Source organism: Hemiscyllium ocellatum, chromosome 6, assembly GCF_020745735.1.
Source record: "Hemiscyllium ocellatum isolate sHemOce1 chromosome 6, sHemOce1.pat.X.cur, whole genome shotgun sequence".
NCBI classification, from domain to species: Eukaryota; Metazoa; Chordata; class Chondrichthyes; order Orectolobiformes; family Hemiscylliidae; genus Hemiscyllium; species Hemiscyllium ocellatum.
In genome coordinates this window covers 108,704,603-108,723,645 of record NC_083406.1, presented here as the reverse complement: position 1 = coordinate 108,723,645, position 19,043 = coordinate 108,704,603, and the positions used below count along the sequence as shown (strand labels likewise).

General features: G+C 37.0%; 1 protein-coding gene across 2 annotated transcripts in view; it reads left to right on the top strand.

Moving 5' to 3' along the window:
- tubgcp5 (tubulin gamma complex component 5) overlaps positions 1 to 17,248 on the top strand; it is an 80,269-nt gene extending 63,021 nt beyond the window's left edge. For both annotated transcript variants that reach the window (XM_060826843.1, XM_060826844.1), the window contains 9 exons: positions 1,248 to 1,436; positions 5,446 to 5,628; positions 9,127 to 9,211; positions 9,334 to 9,454; positions 11,555 to 11,721; positions 13,239 to 13,364; positions 13,637 to 13,725; positions 14,419 to 14,519; positions 16,801 to 17,248. In XM_060826843.1, the coding sequence (XP_060682826.1) occupies positions 1,248 to 1,436; positions 5,446 to 5,628; positions 9,127 to 9,211; positions 9,334 to 9,454; positions 11,555 to 11,721; positions 13,239 to 13,364; positions 13,637 to 13,725; positions 14,419 to 14,519; positions 16,801 to 16,847 (1,108 nt within the window). In that variant the 3' untranslated portion in view covers positions 16,848 to 17,248. The remainder of the gene's footprint in view (positions 1 to 1,247; positions 1,437 to 5,445; positions 5,629 to 9,126; positions 9,212 to 9,333; positions 9,455 to 11,554; positions 11,722 to 13,238; positions 13,365 to 13,636; positions 13,726 to 14,418; positions 14,520 to 16,800) is intronic.
- The last annotated feature ends 1,795 nt before the right edge of the window (positions 17,249 to 19,043 follow it).

Here is a 19,043-nt window from a genome sequence, read left to right as displayed (position 1 = left end):
TTTCCACTCATATTGCACAAGCTCTTTTGTTGACACTGCTATTACAGGAAGTAACACCAGAAATGTGAGTAAGTGGTTTTGCAAAACAAAGCGTGTAGGTATATTTGAGAGGAAAGGATTGCCAGACTTGGTCTCCTATCTTTTGAAAAAAGAAAGCTTAGAGGCAACCTGATAGAAGTATTCATAATTTTGAAATGTTTTGAAAGAGTGGAGGCAGATACTGTTTCCTCTTATTAGGATAACCATAACGAAAGTTTATCAAAATATGTTAATGACCAAGAAGTGCAGCAGGAAATTTGGAGGAAACATTTATCTTAAATTATTGTATGAATGTAGATCTTACAACCACAGGATGACGGGAAGTGATTGAAGGAAAAACTATAGATGCATTTCAGGGCATATTAGAGAGAAAAAGATGGATCAAATTAGATGAGACAATTAGGAGGAAGCTCAAGTAGAGCATCAATACAACAACATATTTCTGTGCTTTATAACTTGGTAATTCTTATGTAGTCAAAGCTACCAGTTTGCACTTAGCTTTATGTGGAAAAAAAAGTTAAGTTGCACTTACCCAGAGATGATGAGAATGGTTAATGTGAGAAATGAAAATACGTGCAGTGGAGGTTGCAATCTAGAGATGATGTGAAGTCAGTATATGAGATGTTTTTAGCCATCATTTGACTTTCGTGTTACTACACTTGAGAGATCTTGATAATAATATTCAGTTTTACTGCTCTAATTTTTCTAATTCTTAAAATGCATAAAATTTTACTCATGATTTTAGATGGCATTAAAAATGGTTCATGTTGTTTAAGATTTTGGGTTTTATTTTTGTATGACTGCTGGTAACATTTGAAGATGTGTTTTTGTTGATCTTTATTGCAGTCTTGTTGATTGATTAAAGTTGACTCGAGATCTTCAACTCTTGATCTCACAAATTCAAACAATTTTAAAATTATTTGGTTATTGGGCCGTTTATAGAATTGTGCCGCAGTATGATAACACACAGATTTTACAAGCTTCGTGCCATGTATGATTTTACATGTCATTTAGGTACTAGCATGATTCGGTTGGTAACATTTTCACCTCTTTGAGTCAGAAGGTTGTGAGTTCAAGTTCCACTCCAGGATTTGTGCAGAAATGTCAAACTATATAAATGTAAGATTTATAAAAGAAAATTGTAATGTCGAAATGGATTTACACATTGTTGGATTAATGACTCATTGATGCTGATTCAATTCTTTCAGGTTATACATGGAGCAAAGTGATTTCTATGAAAGATTCACAAGTGGAGATGTTAACGTGGATAGGTCCTCTGAATCAGTGACCTGCCAGACATTTGAACTTACACTTCGGTCATGTTTGTATCCGCACATTGAGAAACGTTACCTAGAATGTTGTGGAAAATTAATGCAAACTCTAAAGACTGATTACAAGTAAGAGAAATGTGAACATGCTTGCCTCATTCATTTAGATAAAGTGAAGTTTAGCAATTTAGTATATTTATTTAAGCAAATTGCAGTCAGTTTGAATTTTTTTCCTGATTAAATTCAGTGCGTATGGTACAACTTTGGAAGTATTACTGAATAAATCATTTAAATATTCATTACATAGGCTTTGATTTTGAAGAAATAGACCTCAATGTTTATTTCTATGTTTAGTTCAACTTTTATCATTCTTCTACAAGTTCACAAATGTTTACAATTCAGTTTTCTGGAGAATCTACTCTTGATCGATTAGATCTTCTGTTCTTTTCAACCTTGCTGGTGTCCTACACAGTATGAAGTCTCTGCTACTTAACTAGTTTTACTTTGTATATGAAGAATTTGAATTGCAACTCCAGTCTTGGTTAGCATTCAGAGTAACTCATTTTAGGGGCAGATTTTATTAGAACACTATGCTATGCAGTGTGCAGATGGAATCGAGTTTTCTTTTTGCACTTTGCATTCTGTCCATTTGACGTAGGAGATGGATGGACATGCTGTGGTCAAGAAGATTATTTGACCAAGAGGTTGTTTTGCAAAATGTACTAAATTGGAGAAAGATACATTTTGATAGTATTGGGCAAGAACTCTCAAATGTCGATTGAGGAGGAATATTTTCAGGTAAAGGGATGGCGGGAAAATAGGAAGCTTTCAAAAGTAAGGGAATGAGAGTCCAGAAATAGTATGTTCTTGGTAGGGTGAAAGGCAAGGCTGGTATGTTTAGGGAATGCTGGATGACTAGAGAAGTTGTCATTTTGGGAAAGAAAAAGAAAGAAGCATATGTCAGGAATAGACAGCAGGGATCGAGTGAACCCCGAGAAATATTTAAAGGCGGGAGATTATAAAGGGAATAGGAGATAGCTTTGGCGAATAGGGTAAAGAAGAATCCAAAGGGATTGTACAAATACATTAAGGACAAAAGAGTAACAAGAGAGAGAATAGGGGCACTTAAATATCAGAAAGGCTGCCTATGTATGGAATAGTATGAGTTGTGGGAAGATTTTAAACAAGTAGTTTACATCAGTGTTTACTGTGGAGAAGGATATGGAAGCTAGAGAGCTTGGGGAAATGTCCATTGAAAAATGTCCATATTTTAGAGGAGATGGTGCTGGACATCTTAAAATGCATAAAGATGGATAAATCCCCAGGACCTGATCAGGTGTTCCCTAGAATTCTGTGGAAATCTGGGAAGTGATTTTTGGACCCATTGCCGAGATATTTGTATCATTGATAGCAATGGATGAGGTGCCAGAAGACTGGAGGTTGGCTAATCTGGTGCCACTATTTAAGAAAGATGGGAATGCAAAGCCAGGCAACTGTAGATCGGTGAGCCTGACATCAGTGGAGGGCAAGTTGTTGGAGAGGGGATCCTGAGGGACAAGACTTGCATGTAATCGGAAAGGCAAGGGTTGATTAGGGATAGTCAACATTTATTTGTGAATGGGACATCGTGTCTCTCAAACTTGATTGAGTTTTTTGAAGAAGTAAGAAAGAGGATTTTTGAAGGCATAGTGGTGGGCATGGTCTATATGGACTTCAGTAAGGTGTTCAACAACACTCCACATGGTAGACTAGTTAGCAAGATTAGGTCACGTGGAATACAGGGAGATTGAGCAAGTTGGATGCAGAACTGACTCAAAGTTAAAAGACAGAGAGTGGTAGTGAAGGATTGCTTTTCAGACGGGAGACCTGTAATTAGGGGTGTTGCCACAAGGCTTGGCGCTGGGTCCACTGCTTTTCATCATTTATATAAATGACTTGGATGTGAATATAGGAGGTATTGTTAGTAAGGTTGCAGATGACACCAAAATTGGAGGTACAGTGGACGGCAAAGAAGGTTGACTCAGGTCAATGGGACCTTGATCAGATGGGCTAATGGGCAAGATATGGTTTAATTTAGATAAAGGTGAGGTGCTGCATTTTGGAAAGGCAAATCGGGACAGGACTTATACACTTAATGTGGAGTGTTGCTGAACAGAGAACTTGGAGTGCAGGATCATGGTTCCTTGAAGGTGGAGTCGCAGATTTGACAGGATAGCGAAGAAGGCATTTATGAATGCTTGCCTTTTTTGGTCAGTGCATTGAGTTGAGAGGTCATATTGGGGCTGTACAGGTCAGTGGTTAGGCCACTTTTAGAATATTGTATTCAATTCTGGTCTCCCTGCTATAGGAAGGATGTTAGGAAGGGTTCAGAAAAGATTTACAAGGATGTTGCCAGGGTTGGAGGGTTTGAGCTATAGGGAGAGGCTGAACAGGCTGTGCTGTTTTCCCTGGAACGTCGGAGGCTGAGGGGTGACCTTGTAGAGATTTATAAAATCATGTGGGGCATGGGTAGAGTGAATGGCCAAGGTCTTTTTCCCAGTGTGAGGAAGTCCAGAACTAGAGGACATAGGTTTAGGATGAGAGGGGAAGGATATAAAAGGGACCTAAGGGGCAACATTTTCATGCAGAGGGTGGTGCATGTATAGAATGAGCTGTCAGAAGAAGTGGTGGAGGCTGGTACAATTGTAACATTTAAAAGACATCTGGATGGGTACATGAATTGGAAAGAGTTGAGAACGATCTGGGCCAAAAGTTGAAAAGTGGGACTAGATTAATTTAGGATACCTGGTTGGCATGGATGAGTTGGACCAAAGGGTCTGTTCGCATGCTGCACATCTCTATGATTATATCTGTTGTGGAAAAGAATTCCACAGATTCATTACCCTATGATCGAACTATTTCCTATTTCATCTATGTCTTAAATGGGCAACCCTTTATTCTGAGATTATGCCCTCAGGACCTGGACTCTCCTACATGGGGAAATAACCTTTCAGCATCTACCCTGTTAATTCCCCTAAGAATCCTGTACATTTCAACAGGTTGCCGCTCATTCTTCTAAACTCCAATAGGTACATGCCCAACTTACTCAAAATATCGTCATGAGAAAATCCCTCCATCCCAGTCACCAGCCTCATGAATGTTTCATGGACTGCCTCCAACATGTATATGTTTCTTTTGATAAAGGGTCCAAAACTTTTCACAGTATTTTAGCTATGGTCTGACTAGTGCCTTGCATAGTTTTAGCAAAATCTTCCTCCTTATATTATACTCCATTTTCTTTGAAATAAAGACCAATATTCTATTTGCCTTCTCTATTACCACTGAACTTGGATGCTGATTCATGGACTTAGGACCCCCAAATTCCACTCTTTGACAGCTTTCTGCAGTCTTTCCACATTTAAATAATAATATGGTAATATGCAAAACATCACATTTTCCTGCATTATATTTGAACTGCCAGTGTTGCCTACTTGTGTAACCTGTCCATATCCCTCTGCAGAATTTTATAACTTTCTCAATACTTGCCTTCCCACCTATTTTTGCATCATTCACAAACTTATTGATTATACATTCATTTCCATCACCCAAGTCATTACTATATACTGTAAATAAATGTAACCAGAGCACTGATCCCTATGGCGCTCCATTCGTTACAGTTCCATCTGAAAATGCCACTTTCACTACAATTCTGTCTTCGATTAGTTAGCTAATCTTCCATCAATGCTAATGTATTATAACCCAACACCATGGACTCTTGTCTTAATAAGTATCCTTATGTGCAGAATCTTGTTGAATACCTTTTGGAAATCCAAGTATATTATATGTACTGGTTACACTTTATCTGCCCTGTTTTGCTGTGTGATAGGCAGTTACCTGTTCATATATTTTTGACCTTGTCCTTGAAGTTAATGGAAGATTAGAGAATAATTGCATTATCTTTTGAATCTTTTCTCTCGAATATGAAAAAGCAGCCAGTTTAAAACACTCACCCTCTCTCCATTTTCATAACTAAGAGTGTCATCTTAATAGGTTTTAAATTGAGAATTCACCCACTTTGCCCTAATCAATCCTTTGAACAAATGGAAAAGATGTTTTATGTACTGAAATATAATAAATTCATTTCTATTTTTTCCTTTAGACTGGTAGAATATCTTCAAGCTATGCGGAATTTCTTCCTACTGGAAGCAGGAGAGACCATGTATGATTTTTATGTAGCTATCTTTGATAAAATGAAGGAGAAAGAATCCTGGCAACGTTTGTCATTTTTAAATGCCAGGTTACAAGAGGCTGTTGCACAGCGGTATCCTGAAGATAGCTCTCGGTACGTTGATGTTACTTTATGTTTATAGAGTGTATTTCTACACAAATTTATGCTCAGAACCACAGTCCGTAAGCATAAAATAGTTACTACTAAATCCAAACAAGAATTCAGGAGAAACCTCTTTTGAAGAGTGTGAATAGAATCTTTTAATATTCGTTCATGGGATGTGGGTGTTGCTGGCTAGGCTAGCATTTATTGACCAACCCTAATTGTGTGGGGTGGGGATGGGGGTGGTGGTGCGGCAGTTACAATTCAGTCTCATTGCTGTAGTTCTGCATTCACATGAAGGCGAGACCAGGTAAGGAAAACTAGTCTCCTAACGTTACTACACCACCTGCCCTGAATGAATGTGGAATTTGCTATCATGAGGAATAGTTGAAACAAGCAATGTAGATATGGGGAAGCCAGAAAAGCACATGAGATAAAAACAAAACTTGTTGATTGAGTTAGATAAAGGATGGAATGAAATTTACATTGATCATGAAAACCAGGCATGTACCTGTTGGACCAGTTTCTATTCTGTAAGTATAATACAGAGGAACCTTGACTATTGAGGGACATGGGTGGGGAGTATTTTGTTCGGATAACTGAATGCCAGATAACATAGTTTCACCAAGCATCGGGACCTTGTGATCTTGCTGGATAATCCAAAATTCAGATAATCGAATGCCGGATAATCGAGGTTCCTTTGTATATATTAAGAATATGGGGGAACAGTAACATTTCTTCTATTTTTCTAAATAATTCAAATCAATAACCTGTATTTAATTTGTTTAAAATGTTATTGTCAAATTTAAGATCCCAGCCTTAATCCCCGCAAAGAGATATTTAGAGAATCTCCATTGTACTTGAACTTCACAATTATTTTAATTAATTGTACTGTCCATTCTAAATATTCCCTTGAACTGAATAGTTTGCTAAGTCATTTCAGAGGACACTTAGGAGGCATCCACACATTGCTTTGAGTCTAGAGTCATATATAACCCAAAACAAACACTGAACACGCTGAAGAAATTCAGCAGTGTGACAGCAACTCTGAAGGAGTAATAGAGTTATGTTTTGAGAACAATATGTCTTTTCTTCAGAAGAAAATCCTGAAACTGAGGCTAACGTTCAGGACACATTGTGTCAAAGATAACTATGACAGATGGTGAAAATAGAGTTTAGTAAAATATCTGGAATAAAAATATTTGGTAAAGCAAATCTTAGCAGGACTTATATACTTATTGGTAAGGACCTGGGGAGTGTTGCTGAACAGAGAGACCTTGGAGTGCAGGTTCATAGCTCCTTGAAAATGGAGTCGCAGGTAGATAGGATAGTGAACGCGTTCCTTGGTGTGCTTTTCATTAATGGTCAGAGTACTGAGTATTGGAGTTGGGAGATCATGTTGTGGCTATAGAGGATGTTGGTTAGGCCACTTTTGGAATATTGTGTGCAATTCTGGAATTTATTGCAGAATATCCTATCGGAAGGATGTTGTGAAACTTGGAAGGGTTCAGAAAAGAGTTACAAGGATGTTGCAAGGTTTGGAGGGTTTGAGCTATAAGGAGAGATTGAATAGGTGGGGCTATTTTTGTTTTTGGAGTTTCGGAGGCTGAGGGGTGACTTATAGAGGTTTATAAAATCGTGTGGGGCATGGATAGGGTGGATAGTCAAGGTGTTTCCCCTGGGTTGGGGGAGTCCAGAACTAGAGTGCATAGGTTCAGGGTGAGAGGGGCAAGATATAAAAGGGACCTAAGGCGCAACCTTTTCATGCAGAGGTTGGTGTGTGTATGGAATGAGCTGCCAGAGGAAGTGGTGGAGCCTGGTACAAATGTAGCATTTAGAAGGCATCTAGATGGGTATATGAATAAGAAGGGTTGAGAGGGATGTGGACCAAGTGCTGGCAAATGGGACTAGATTAGGTTAGGATATCTGGTTGGCATGGACGAGTTGGATCAAAGGATGTGTTTACCAGCTGTACATCTCTATGATTCTAATTGCAACCATGTAATCACAGTAGTTTGAACAGAAACTTATATGGTTCACTGATGCCCTTTAGGGATGGAAATCTGCCATTCTTAACTTGCCTGGCCTACATGTGACTTCAGATCCACAACAATGTGGTTGACTCTTGCCTGCCCTTTCGGAATTAAGGATGAGCAGTAAACGCTGTCAATATTTAAACATTTTTTAAAAACTTGTGACTTTTTTGGTTTCAGAAATTTAGAAGCAATTGCATTCTATGGACTGTCTGATTATTTCTCTTTTCATTTTCACTGGAATTTCTTTACACAGTTGTTAGCCATATATTCAGCCACCTTTTTACTACCTTTTTTTTCAAGAACAGATTTCACACATTAGGATAGAATTTGCATTTATTCAAAACTTTTGACATATTTCAACACATTAAAGCATTACACTGCCAATAACATCTTGATCGGTAACGTTACTAAGGCAAGTACTGCACTGGTTATTACACAAGTTCTTTTAAACAAAAAATGCAAATGAGATGAAGGGCCCATTAATCTATTCTTGAAAGATAATTGTTAGGCCGCAGAGAGAGTTACATGCTTTTTAACTAGCTCCATAGGGTCTTCTATGTCCAGCTGAACAGATGGAGCTCAGCTTAATTCCTTATCTGAACAATGAGACATCAGCTACTGTAGTACCAATTTGAATAAATTATTCTGCAGTTAAATGTTGCCAAAAATGCTGTCCTGCTCATCCACCATATCACTTTGATAGGTGATGCTTCCCTGGCTAAGTATGTGGAACTCAAATACAGCTAAAATAAAATCTCTCCTTGGTGTAGGACAGGGCAGCTGACTTTGTTGCAAATAATTACTTGTGCGATACCAATATATTCTAATTGGTCAAGCTGTTAGACTGGCAGAGTCTCTAGAGCCAAAGAAAGGCCATAGGTTGATTTTCCCCTATAAGGTTTTGAATGGGCAATTAAACATCATGCGCGCGTCTCTCTCTCTCACACACACACACACACACACACACACACACACACACACACACACACACACACACACACACACACCCCTCCCCCAAATCTTAATCACCATGCCTTCTAAGAATTCATTTATGAAAAATCTGATCATCTTCTTTGAATGGTGTGACCATAGTTTACATTAATTGTGCTCCACCTTCATAGAAGACGACAGAGGATTCCTTATCAGCTATAATGTTATTTTCTCCTTGCCCAAGCTCTATTTAAGATCAGAATGGTGAGAATGTTCTTTTTGCAGTGGTTTGGAAAGCAAACTGAAAAGGTTCCTATCATATTTTGCAGAATGTTAGGTTTAGCCTTTGTGGTGTGCTTAAAGTCCCTTAGCAAAGTGAAATATTCTGAACAGAGGGTAATATTTACCTACTATTGTGCATTTGAGCTCTCGATTATTTTATTCTAAAAATTAAATCTGCACATTTTTCCCTTGGAAAAACTGCTGTCATTATTCCTATTGAGAATTTTCATACTTTACTTTGGACTTGTGATTTTGGTTATAGGTTGTCTATGTATTTGGAGAATATAGATATTGTGAAAAAAAGACTTCCAGTACATTCCATCGATGGTCTCACGTTGAGTTACAAGGTATGCTTGAGATTTCTTTACCCTGCCCTTCCCCAGATTTGGCAGTAAATTAGTCAATTATACTAGTTGATGTTCATAATGCTACATTTTTTTAAAATCTCATTTTCTTATTTTTTAAACAGGTTCCTTGGCCCGTTGATATTGTTATCAGCTCTGAATGCCAGAAGATTTATAATCAAGTATTTATACTTCTATTGCAAATTAAATGGGCCAAATACAGCCTAGATGTTCTGCGATTTGATGGTATGATTAGGTTTCAGTGTTGAGTTTGAAGATGTTACTGGTAGCAGTATGTCTTTCAATGAGCAGATTTTGCATTAGAAATTGATTTAATGTAAAAATGCAGATTTGAAGCACTGCATTATTAATGTCATTGATTTAATTGAAATGTTCTCTTCAAGAAGAAGCTAATGCCTTATGACATTGCTGCTGTGAAATCTGATAACTAAAATTTGCACATCAAAAGCAAGGTCACTTGTATAGATTTTTGCTGCAATTCATAAATTTGTTTCTGACCAAGGAGGGAAAGACACATTACTAGAGTGGCCAGTGTTTAGTAAGGAAAGAAAACTATATTTGTCCTCCCAATAATCATGGATGTGAGGACATTTCAAACATTTTGTCATCTTCAGATGCAAATACTGTCTTTTTGACCTGATACAGCTGTTGCCGACAGCTATCCAGTAACTGCATCTTTACTTTTTACAGTTTCATTCCTTTGTGGCATGCTGCATTGTAATGATGCCCAGCTGTACTTTGTAACTGACTGAGGCTGCTTCAAAAATATTGTGCATTTTTTTGTAGAATCTTAAACACATTTGGTTTCATGCCTGGAGAGGATTTCCATTTTCTTTCCTTTGAACCATTTCTAACAGTAAAATCAGTGGTATATTTTTATTTTGCTATGGTCAACTGGAACTGTAAAATTTGTTTCACGTTGAGATCTAATCTACAATGCCTTTTAATCATTGTTCCGATTATATATTAGATTAGATTAAATTACTTAGTGTGGAAACAGGCCCTTTGGCCCAACAAGTCCACACAGACCTGCCGAAGCGCAACCCACCCATGCATTTACCCTTTCACCTAATACTACGGGCAATTTAGCATAGCCAGTTCACCTGACCTGCACATCTTTGGACTGTGGGAGGAAACCGGAGCACCCGGAGGAAACCCACGCAGACATGGGGAGAACGTGCAAACTCCACACAGTCACGTATGATGCTGATAGATGTTTCATCCAATCTGTTCAGCTGTTAACCCGTTTGAAAAAGATCTGATAAAGGTTAAGAGAAAAGCTCTCAATTTTGGAGGTATCTTCAGTTCCACAGTGGTCATTGTTTCATTTGATTAGTACTGAGTCATGCAGACAAGGAAGAATACAAGCTTGCATGTTTGATCCATATTGAGTTAGTTGATGTCAGCTAGAGATGTATGATGTGAATTATGGATTACTGAGAAGAAAATTGCCTACCACCTAGTGAATCTCATCCAAATTCAAATAATTATCTGATACTCTGTCTGCTGCATGATTGATGACACACAATTGACTCAACAATTGGAACTCAATGTAAGTTTCCACTGTTAGGCACACAGGAAACAGAAATGGGTGGAGGAAGAGAATATCAGATATAAATTGGGCCAGAATTTGGTGGGTTCACAGTGCTTATCCTTATTAGTATGCTCTTTTCTTATTTGCTACAAGCTCTTTATTTTAAAAAGTTGCAAATCAACGCTATTTACAGGATGTTTTGTTAGCCTCAAACAGTTGTTTGCTATCCATCTCCCCTTGAGGTTCAACAAATTGCTGGATTTGCACTGTGGAGGTATAAACTAAATTCATCACAGAAGGCCAGGGCTGATATTTGAGTGCAGAGTAGTCTTTTCAATTATGAGGTTTATATTTCTGCAACATCAGACGTTCTAAACTAAACAGTTGAAATGAGTAAGTCATTTTCTGCAAATCGTAAATTGTTGGTAGAGGTTCATTTAAATTTGATATTTTTGTTCCCTACCTGTCTCTTATTATTTCACACTCAATCCAATCTAATTTTCACTCTCTTGGTTTCTTTCTGCATATGTTTTGAATCTAATTCACTTTGTTCTCTTCTGTTTACTTTCATTTAAATTTGTTAACAAGATAGGCTTTTGGTCCCTTTGCTTTCCTTTGCAGCAATTCGCAGCAAAAAAAATGAATACTACACTCCGACTAATGGCAACACACTGAGAGGCCTTGCTTCAGCAAATTCTAGGCCATAGGCATTTATAGTTCAGCTGCAGGACTGTATTATAGTAACGTAGATAATAATTATTATTTATCAGTTTTTACATTTGTTTTTACAGAACCTATTGAAGCTTATGAAAAACCACAAACGACTCTATTTGAGAATTCCAGTTGGTCATTTAAAGCATTGAAGACACCTGTTAAACAGCAAATTCATAGGATGTTTCTGCTTAGAGTTAAACTCATGCACTTTGTCAACAGCCTGCATAACTATATAATGACTAGGGTAAGACGACTTTTGATAATAAGAGAAAAGTCAAACTGATAATAACTGTGGAACTTTTGATTTCTACAGGAAGTACTGGGATAGTTCTACAAAGCTTTCGCAGCTTTTTGGAAACTTGCCGTGTAGCTAAAATGTCTTTCACCTATTTCCTTTCCATAAAAGATCTACTTAGTAGAGTTTCTTTCCACTTTTTTTTTGTTTTGTGTATCGCTTCTTGTACTAACCAGATAAGGATGCTACCTGCTGCCTTCCCAATTTTGTTCAAGGAGTATTTCCTCTTATTTTGTTGCAATTATACATCTAGTGTTACATAGATGATTTGCATTGTAAAAGAGGTTTTAGGCTGCACTTTTCATCACCCCCACCTCCCCCAGTCCTCGCCCCAACCTTACAAAACATAAACTCAATTTGCAAGTTACAAACATTAGTTTCTTTAGCATTGAAACCATGTTTGCCCAGGAGTCCTGGGAAACCAAAAATAGAAAACTCCTTTCTATCAATGCTTTCTTCTTTGTTTTTGGTGAGAATGGTAACAGATTGCAGACTCGTGGTGTATACGTTGCAGTACATTAACTTTACAGATACAATTAACTAGGAAAGCTACCATTTATTGTAAAGGGAATTGTATACAAAAATCAGAGGTTATGTTTCAGTTATAGAGGATGCTGATGAAACCTCATCTGAAGTAGTGTGTGTACAGTGTGCAATATTAATCAGTTTATTTAATGAAGGAAAAAATACATTGCAATCAGTTCAAGGAGATTTATTAGACTAATAAGTGAGATGGACAGGCTAGGCTTGTATCTACTGAAGCTTAGAAGAGTAAGAGTGACTTGATTGAAACATATGACATTCTGAGAGATCTTGATGGGAGGATTTGGAAAGAATGCTTTTGAGACAATCTAGAACCAAGGGTCATTGCTTAAAAATAAGGAGTCTCAAAGTTAAGACAGTGATGAGGTCATTTTTATTTCTTTGGGATTTTCTTCCTCAAAAGGTGTACTCTGAGTCTTTGAAAGTTTTTAAGGCAGAGGTTTGTTTGGGATTGTTGGGAATGTGGAAATGACATTACAGTTGGATTAACCAGTACCTTATAGAATGGTAAATAGGCCAAAATGGAGGCCTCCTGCTCCTTAGTTGCATTTTTGTTTCAAGATGAATACATACAGTAGGTGGGAATCATACATTGATAATTGTGGTAAAAGTTGAGAAATTCTGTAGAAATTCCTAATTTTTTGTAATAATCCAACAAGTCTTCTGTACTATGGTAAATGTAAATAGACCGTATTAGTATTTTCAAGTACTGTTTCAATTTTATGAAGTATATTTTGTAGAATTAGTACATTAAAAATGGATTTTAAACATAAAGGACATTATTTTTTAATGCTTTGAGCTTTTACAGTTGAAGTAAAATCCAAATATTTTTGTTTCAAAATGTCACTTTAAAGTTAATGTGTTTATATATGTGGCCACTGAATAACTGTAGCTGGAACCGGTTGCTGCTTAATATTTTTCAGATATTGCATAGCACAGGTCTAGAATTTCAGCACCAAATTGAGGAAGCCAAGGATTTGGATCAGCTAATAAAAATTCATTATCGGTACCTGTCTACAATCTATGATCGTTGTTTACTTCGGGAAAAGGTGCGTTTGCTTTGAACTTAAGTTAAAAAGTTTTGAAGGCAGATACTACTTGTAAAACAAATATTGGTGATTTTTAATTAACTACGTTATTAGCATGCACTCAATTGATGAACAGTTGCTCCTCTGTTCACAAATGTGAACAATGAGTAATTTTTAAATCAAAATTACAAGCTTCTTTTGAATCTGGCTATTGTATTTTAGCTCCTGTAACATGAACCAGCTGTAGTATTGTGTTTAAACCATTAACTTCAGTGTTTTGTAATTTCTTTCAGATAAGTTTTGTGAAGGAAGCAATTATGAAAGTTTTGAATTTGGTGCTTATGTTTGCAGATCGTTGGCAGACTGGTTTAGGAGTTTCGAAGTACGTAAAGCTATTTTCCTTTTTTTTTGTCTTTTGAGTGTTCACAGTAGTTGCATAAAATTACTTAGCTGATCTTTTACTATTTTCATTGGTTGCACAGGTAGATGTAAAGTCTTTTAATGCATTACTATGTATTTTTCCTAATTTTTTTTCTGGTCACTATATATGCTGCAGTGATAGACTGCATTTGCTGTTTTGTGCATCAAAATTTCAAGCTTAAGTTTAAAATACCTGTACCTGATTGCCATTGAACTATTTTCTTTTCAAATTAAAAAATTCTGGTCTGCAGTTATTGGGAAAAATAAAGGGTCCAAATCATAAATGGTTTGGTGATAGCTTCATTGTTTTTAAGAGGCTGCCTGAATTTAACATTCTCATTTCCGTGGTTATCTTATCAGCATTTATTTGGTTCCAATAAAATTTTAACAGTCCTATATTACTACTTGATTGTTGTACAGTTCATTCCATAGCTGAACAGCAGAAATAACTAGGTACTTTCAGATTTGTTGGAAGCTGGAAAAGTTGAACTGAAAGCATTGCAATTTTTGCACTGAGAAGTGAGAAATGAGATGGCATTCCAGTCTAAAGAAATAAATATACATATAATATTTTTATTCCAGAAATATTTATTTTAAATGGACGAGCAGGTAACTGACAACTTGATAATTTCATATTCATGATTTTTTTTATTAGAATTGAATCTATTGAGAAGATGGAATCTGATTTCAAAAATTGCCACATGTTTTTGGTAACAGTATTAAACAAAGCTGTTTGTAGAGGATCGTTTCCTCACTGTAAGTGCACCTACCTTGTTTTAAATGTTTTGGTTTTGTGTTAGAGAAGGGGATTTGGCAAGGATCTAATGCTCTTATAAAAGGAGGGTGGGTGGGGAAATGAGGAAATGACTGAAAAATAGAAGGAAGCAAAATATATATGACAGAAATTTATTTAATTATTGCATTGCCACTTTGGAACTCATTTCTTCAGCATACATGAAAGAAAGTCTGATGGGACTAGTTTTGGTTCAAAACACTACAGTGAAGAAATTAGTTTGCATAGTGCTGTTTCCAATCATTATACGCAGACCTCCAACAAAGAATGTTATGCAGCTCACAGTGCTGCATACTACACAAATTCAACTTCTTTTGTGTTTGAAAAGTACAGGTGCGCAATCGTTTATCTGAAATTCTCGGGACTAGCTGGTTTTCGGAATTCAGAATTTTTCGAATTTCAGAATAAGTGACAGTTTGGTGAAATTTTAAAAAATCTTACCGAAGGGCAGACTCACTGAGTAATACAGGCCCTAAGACAGAATTGAGGCCTGTCAATGCTGGGCCACACCCTCCCACATCGCATCTGAGTGACACGCATCGAGTGGGTGTGGAGTTGGGTTAACTGTTTGCACGCCAAACAGCCTTGTTAATGAGAAAAAACTTCACGAGAAACCTTCGGGTTTTGGGATTTCAGATAGTGTTGTCTACTTGTACACAGTGACCTTTCTTAGATTCTACCTTCATTCTGAATTGTTTTAGACTAAATATGAAGTGTGTGATGAGACTATGGATTTAGGAGGTGCATTCTGTCCTGGCTTTTGTTTGTGGAGAGGTTTTAAGACCAAGGTACCAGTTGCCTATTTGAATCCATTAAAGTAGACAGCTTGTGTGGCCTTGGATTTTTTTTTTGCTCAGGTTAGAACAATAGAAGCAGTCTGAATGGGTGAGGTCAGGCTCCCACAGAAGCAGGATACTTCTCATAAAGCTCTTGCATTTAATTTTGTATCTGTCCCCTTGTTGTTGACCTTTCCACGACTGTAAAACTCTATTTTGACTTACTTTGCCCATTCCTTTATAACTTTAAAATACTTGTACCAAAACATACTGAAATATGCCATATTTTAACGAACGTATTCACATTTCTTTCAAATTTTTATTTTGTATTATAAGTTCCTAATATCAGGTGATATTATAGTAACTCTGGAATTCTAGTAATTAGCTGGTGGGGCCTGTGGTGATGAGGACATATGAAATCTGGCAAAAACTTGGCAGAGGGAGTTTAATGTAAGACGTGTGAGGTCATACACTTGAGAAGGAAGAATCAAAACACAATGTTACTTCTAAAGAGAGTGACTTCAAAAACCATGTAGTGTAGAAGGGTCTGGGTTTTTATTTTGTGCATGAAACACAAAAAGGGCTAGCATGAAAGTACAGCAAGCAGTTCTGGCAAATTGAATTTTTGTCTTTATTGCTCAAGGGTTAGAGTTTAACCTACAGCAAAATCTTGTTATAGCTGTAGGGGGTATTAGTGAGGCTGCACCTGGGATACTGAAAACCCTTTTGGTCTACAGTTTTATATGTAGGAAAAATATACTGGCATATATAGGCAGTTCGAAAAGAATTCACCATGCATTTTTCTGGGATGAACAGCTCAACAAGTTAGGTCTTTATTTATTCACATTTAGAAGAAGAGGGGTGATCTTACTAAAAAGTATAAAATTCTGAAGGGACTAGACAGGTTAGATATTGAGAAAATGTTTCCTTGATTGGGGGAATTTTGCATTAGGTGACATAGTTACAAAATAAGGGGGCATTCATTTAAAACTGAGTTGCAAAGGAATTTCTTTTCCCAGAGGATAATGAATGTTTGGAATTGTCTACCACAAAAATAGTGGAGACTAGATTGCAGGACGTATCTGAATAGCAGATAGGCAGATTTTTGAAATATTGGAAAGTTGAGGACAATGATGAGTTGACATGAAAAAGAATTGAGGCCTAAGGTAGATCAGCCATAAGTGGTAGGGTAGGCCTGAGCCCAAATGGCCTGCTTCACCTATTGCTTATGTTCTTCTGTAAATCTATGTTGTACAATTCTGTATTGTCTCAACAACATTCTACTGGCTTGCATTACACAACCAAACACATGAAAAGGATAGTTGTCTATGATGTTAAAGAATAGTGATAAAGTGTGTGACTTTGCACATGAATTTACATAACTAATACATTTCATGAAGTGTAGCTGAATTATTCATATTAACAATCAAATACAATTTTAATTGTTTTGTATTTTTCATTGTCACAGTGGAGTCTCTGGCATCATCTCTAATGGCAGGAATGGAACAAAGCTAATGGTGAACATCATGAACATACCTGGATAAATCACTTCATCAGAACATTTTGAATTCTGAATGCATAACACTGAAAATAATAATTTTCCATCTCTGAGCTCATTTTTTTCAACTCATCAAGACTAGCAAATTGTAGTTTTCAGTGGTAATTTATTACACAAAGCCTTCACCAGCTGTGGCACAGGCCAAAAACTTCAAAAACATTTGTCCAAATACTTCCATAAACCAGAAGGTGTTTATTCTGTTGCAGAACTTAAAAAGTGAACTATATTGGACAGAACATTTGTTTCAATTAATGGGATGGCTGTCGGCTGTTGCAGACTGTGTATTTGTTTTTAAAGTAAATTTTTAAAACTGAAAATGTTGGTCATTCTGTTTTCATTAAGAATCATGTAGTCTCAGTGAGACAAGTATCTATTTTGTTTATCCTTTATTGTTAGCTGATTGACAATAAAAGCTATTTGACTTAGAAAATGAAGATAATACAAACTTGACCGTAAAACCGTCAGAACAGAAATTGATTGAATTAATAAAGTTTTGTTGTGATCCCAGCACAAACCTGTAGCTGTGTCTTCCTGCATTTCTCAGAGCCAATGAGAACAATTCTAATTCTTAACCAATAATTTAATATATTTTGGGCAAAAAATGATATTTCTCTTTCCATCCAGTGTTCAGAAAGTTAAAAATAAGTGGTAACAGCTTATATGTCTTGTATTTGTCACCTTGTAAATAGAAGAAGTTGAATGACCTGACATTACATACAAATTGACCAAAACTTGGCAGTTCACCAGCACAGGTGCCTTTTCAGTTGTTTACACTTGTACAAAGACTCATTTTTTTTAACCTAAAAGGAAGTGGAACTCGTTATCTCTCTGGAGAATAAAGAACAAATATACCATTATATCCCTTAGCCCCCACCCAAAATTAAGTATACTTTAACTAATGTAAGAGATTTGCAACAAAATGCAAGAATATGATTGTTTTTGCTTCCAATGATCTCAGTGAATGGTGGAGCAGATGCAATGAGCTGAATGGCCTACTTCTGCTTCTATGTCTCATGGTCTTAAAACTGAGGTGTTCATAACAACCTTTGGCCAAATGTGCCAAATATATGATCCATCTCTGGTTCCTCCAGATTTCCCAGCATTACATATGCCAATCTTCAGCCAGTTCAATTCACTCCATGTGATATAAAGAAACAATTGTAGGCACTGGATATTGCAACGGTCATGGACTCTGACAACATTTTAGCAATAGTATTGAAGACGTGCTCCAGAACTTGCCACCCCTCTAGATAAGCTGTTCCAGTGCATTTCTACTGAATATGTGAAAAATTATCCAAGTGTGTCCTGTACCCAAAAAAGCTGTTCAAACCTAACCCATTAATTACCCCATAATTCTACTCTCAATCATCAATAGAAATGAAAGGTGTCCTCAGCAGTGCTATCAAGCAGCACGTCCTCAGCAATAACTTGCTCATTGACACCCAGTTTGGGTTCTGTTAGGACCACTCAGGCCTGACCTCATGACAGCCTTGATTCAAACATGGACAAAAGAACTGAATTATAGAGGTGAGGTGTATGAGACAGCCCTTAACATCAAGGATGTATTTGATTGTGTGGCAGCAAGGAGTCGATGGAAAACAAGGAAAAGTTGTTGCTGGTTGTAATCATACCTGGCATAAAGGAAGATGGTTGTGGGATGTTGTTAGTCATCCTAGTTACAGCACTGCATGAATTCAGGCCCGATCCTTTCAGCTGCTTCGACAATGACATTCCCTCCTTCGTAAAGTCAGAATGGAATATTCATCAAGGATTGCAAAATGGTCTATACTTTTTGTGCCACCTCAGATACTGAAACTGTCCATGTCCAAATGGAGCAAGCGTGCAATGAAAAATGGCAAGTAACATTTGTGCCATAGAAGTGCTAGGCAATGACCATCTCCAACATGTAAAAATCTAACCAGCATCCCTTGACATTCAGTGATGTTACCATCACGGAATCTCTCACTGTTAACATCTTGGGAATTACTGTTAGACCAGAAACTGAACTGGAATCCTGCAGTGAGTAACTCACCTGCTGGTTCCCAAAGCCAGTCCACCATCCACAAGCCAGGAATACTCTCCAGTTGCCTGAATTCTGGTTACAAAGTTAAAATATTTGATTCCTCAGCACCATTATCTGAATTTTATTGATG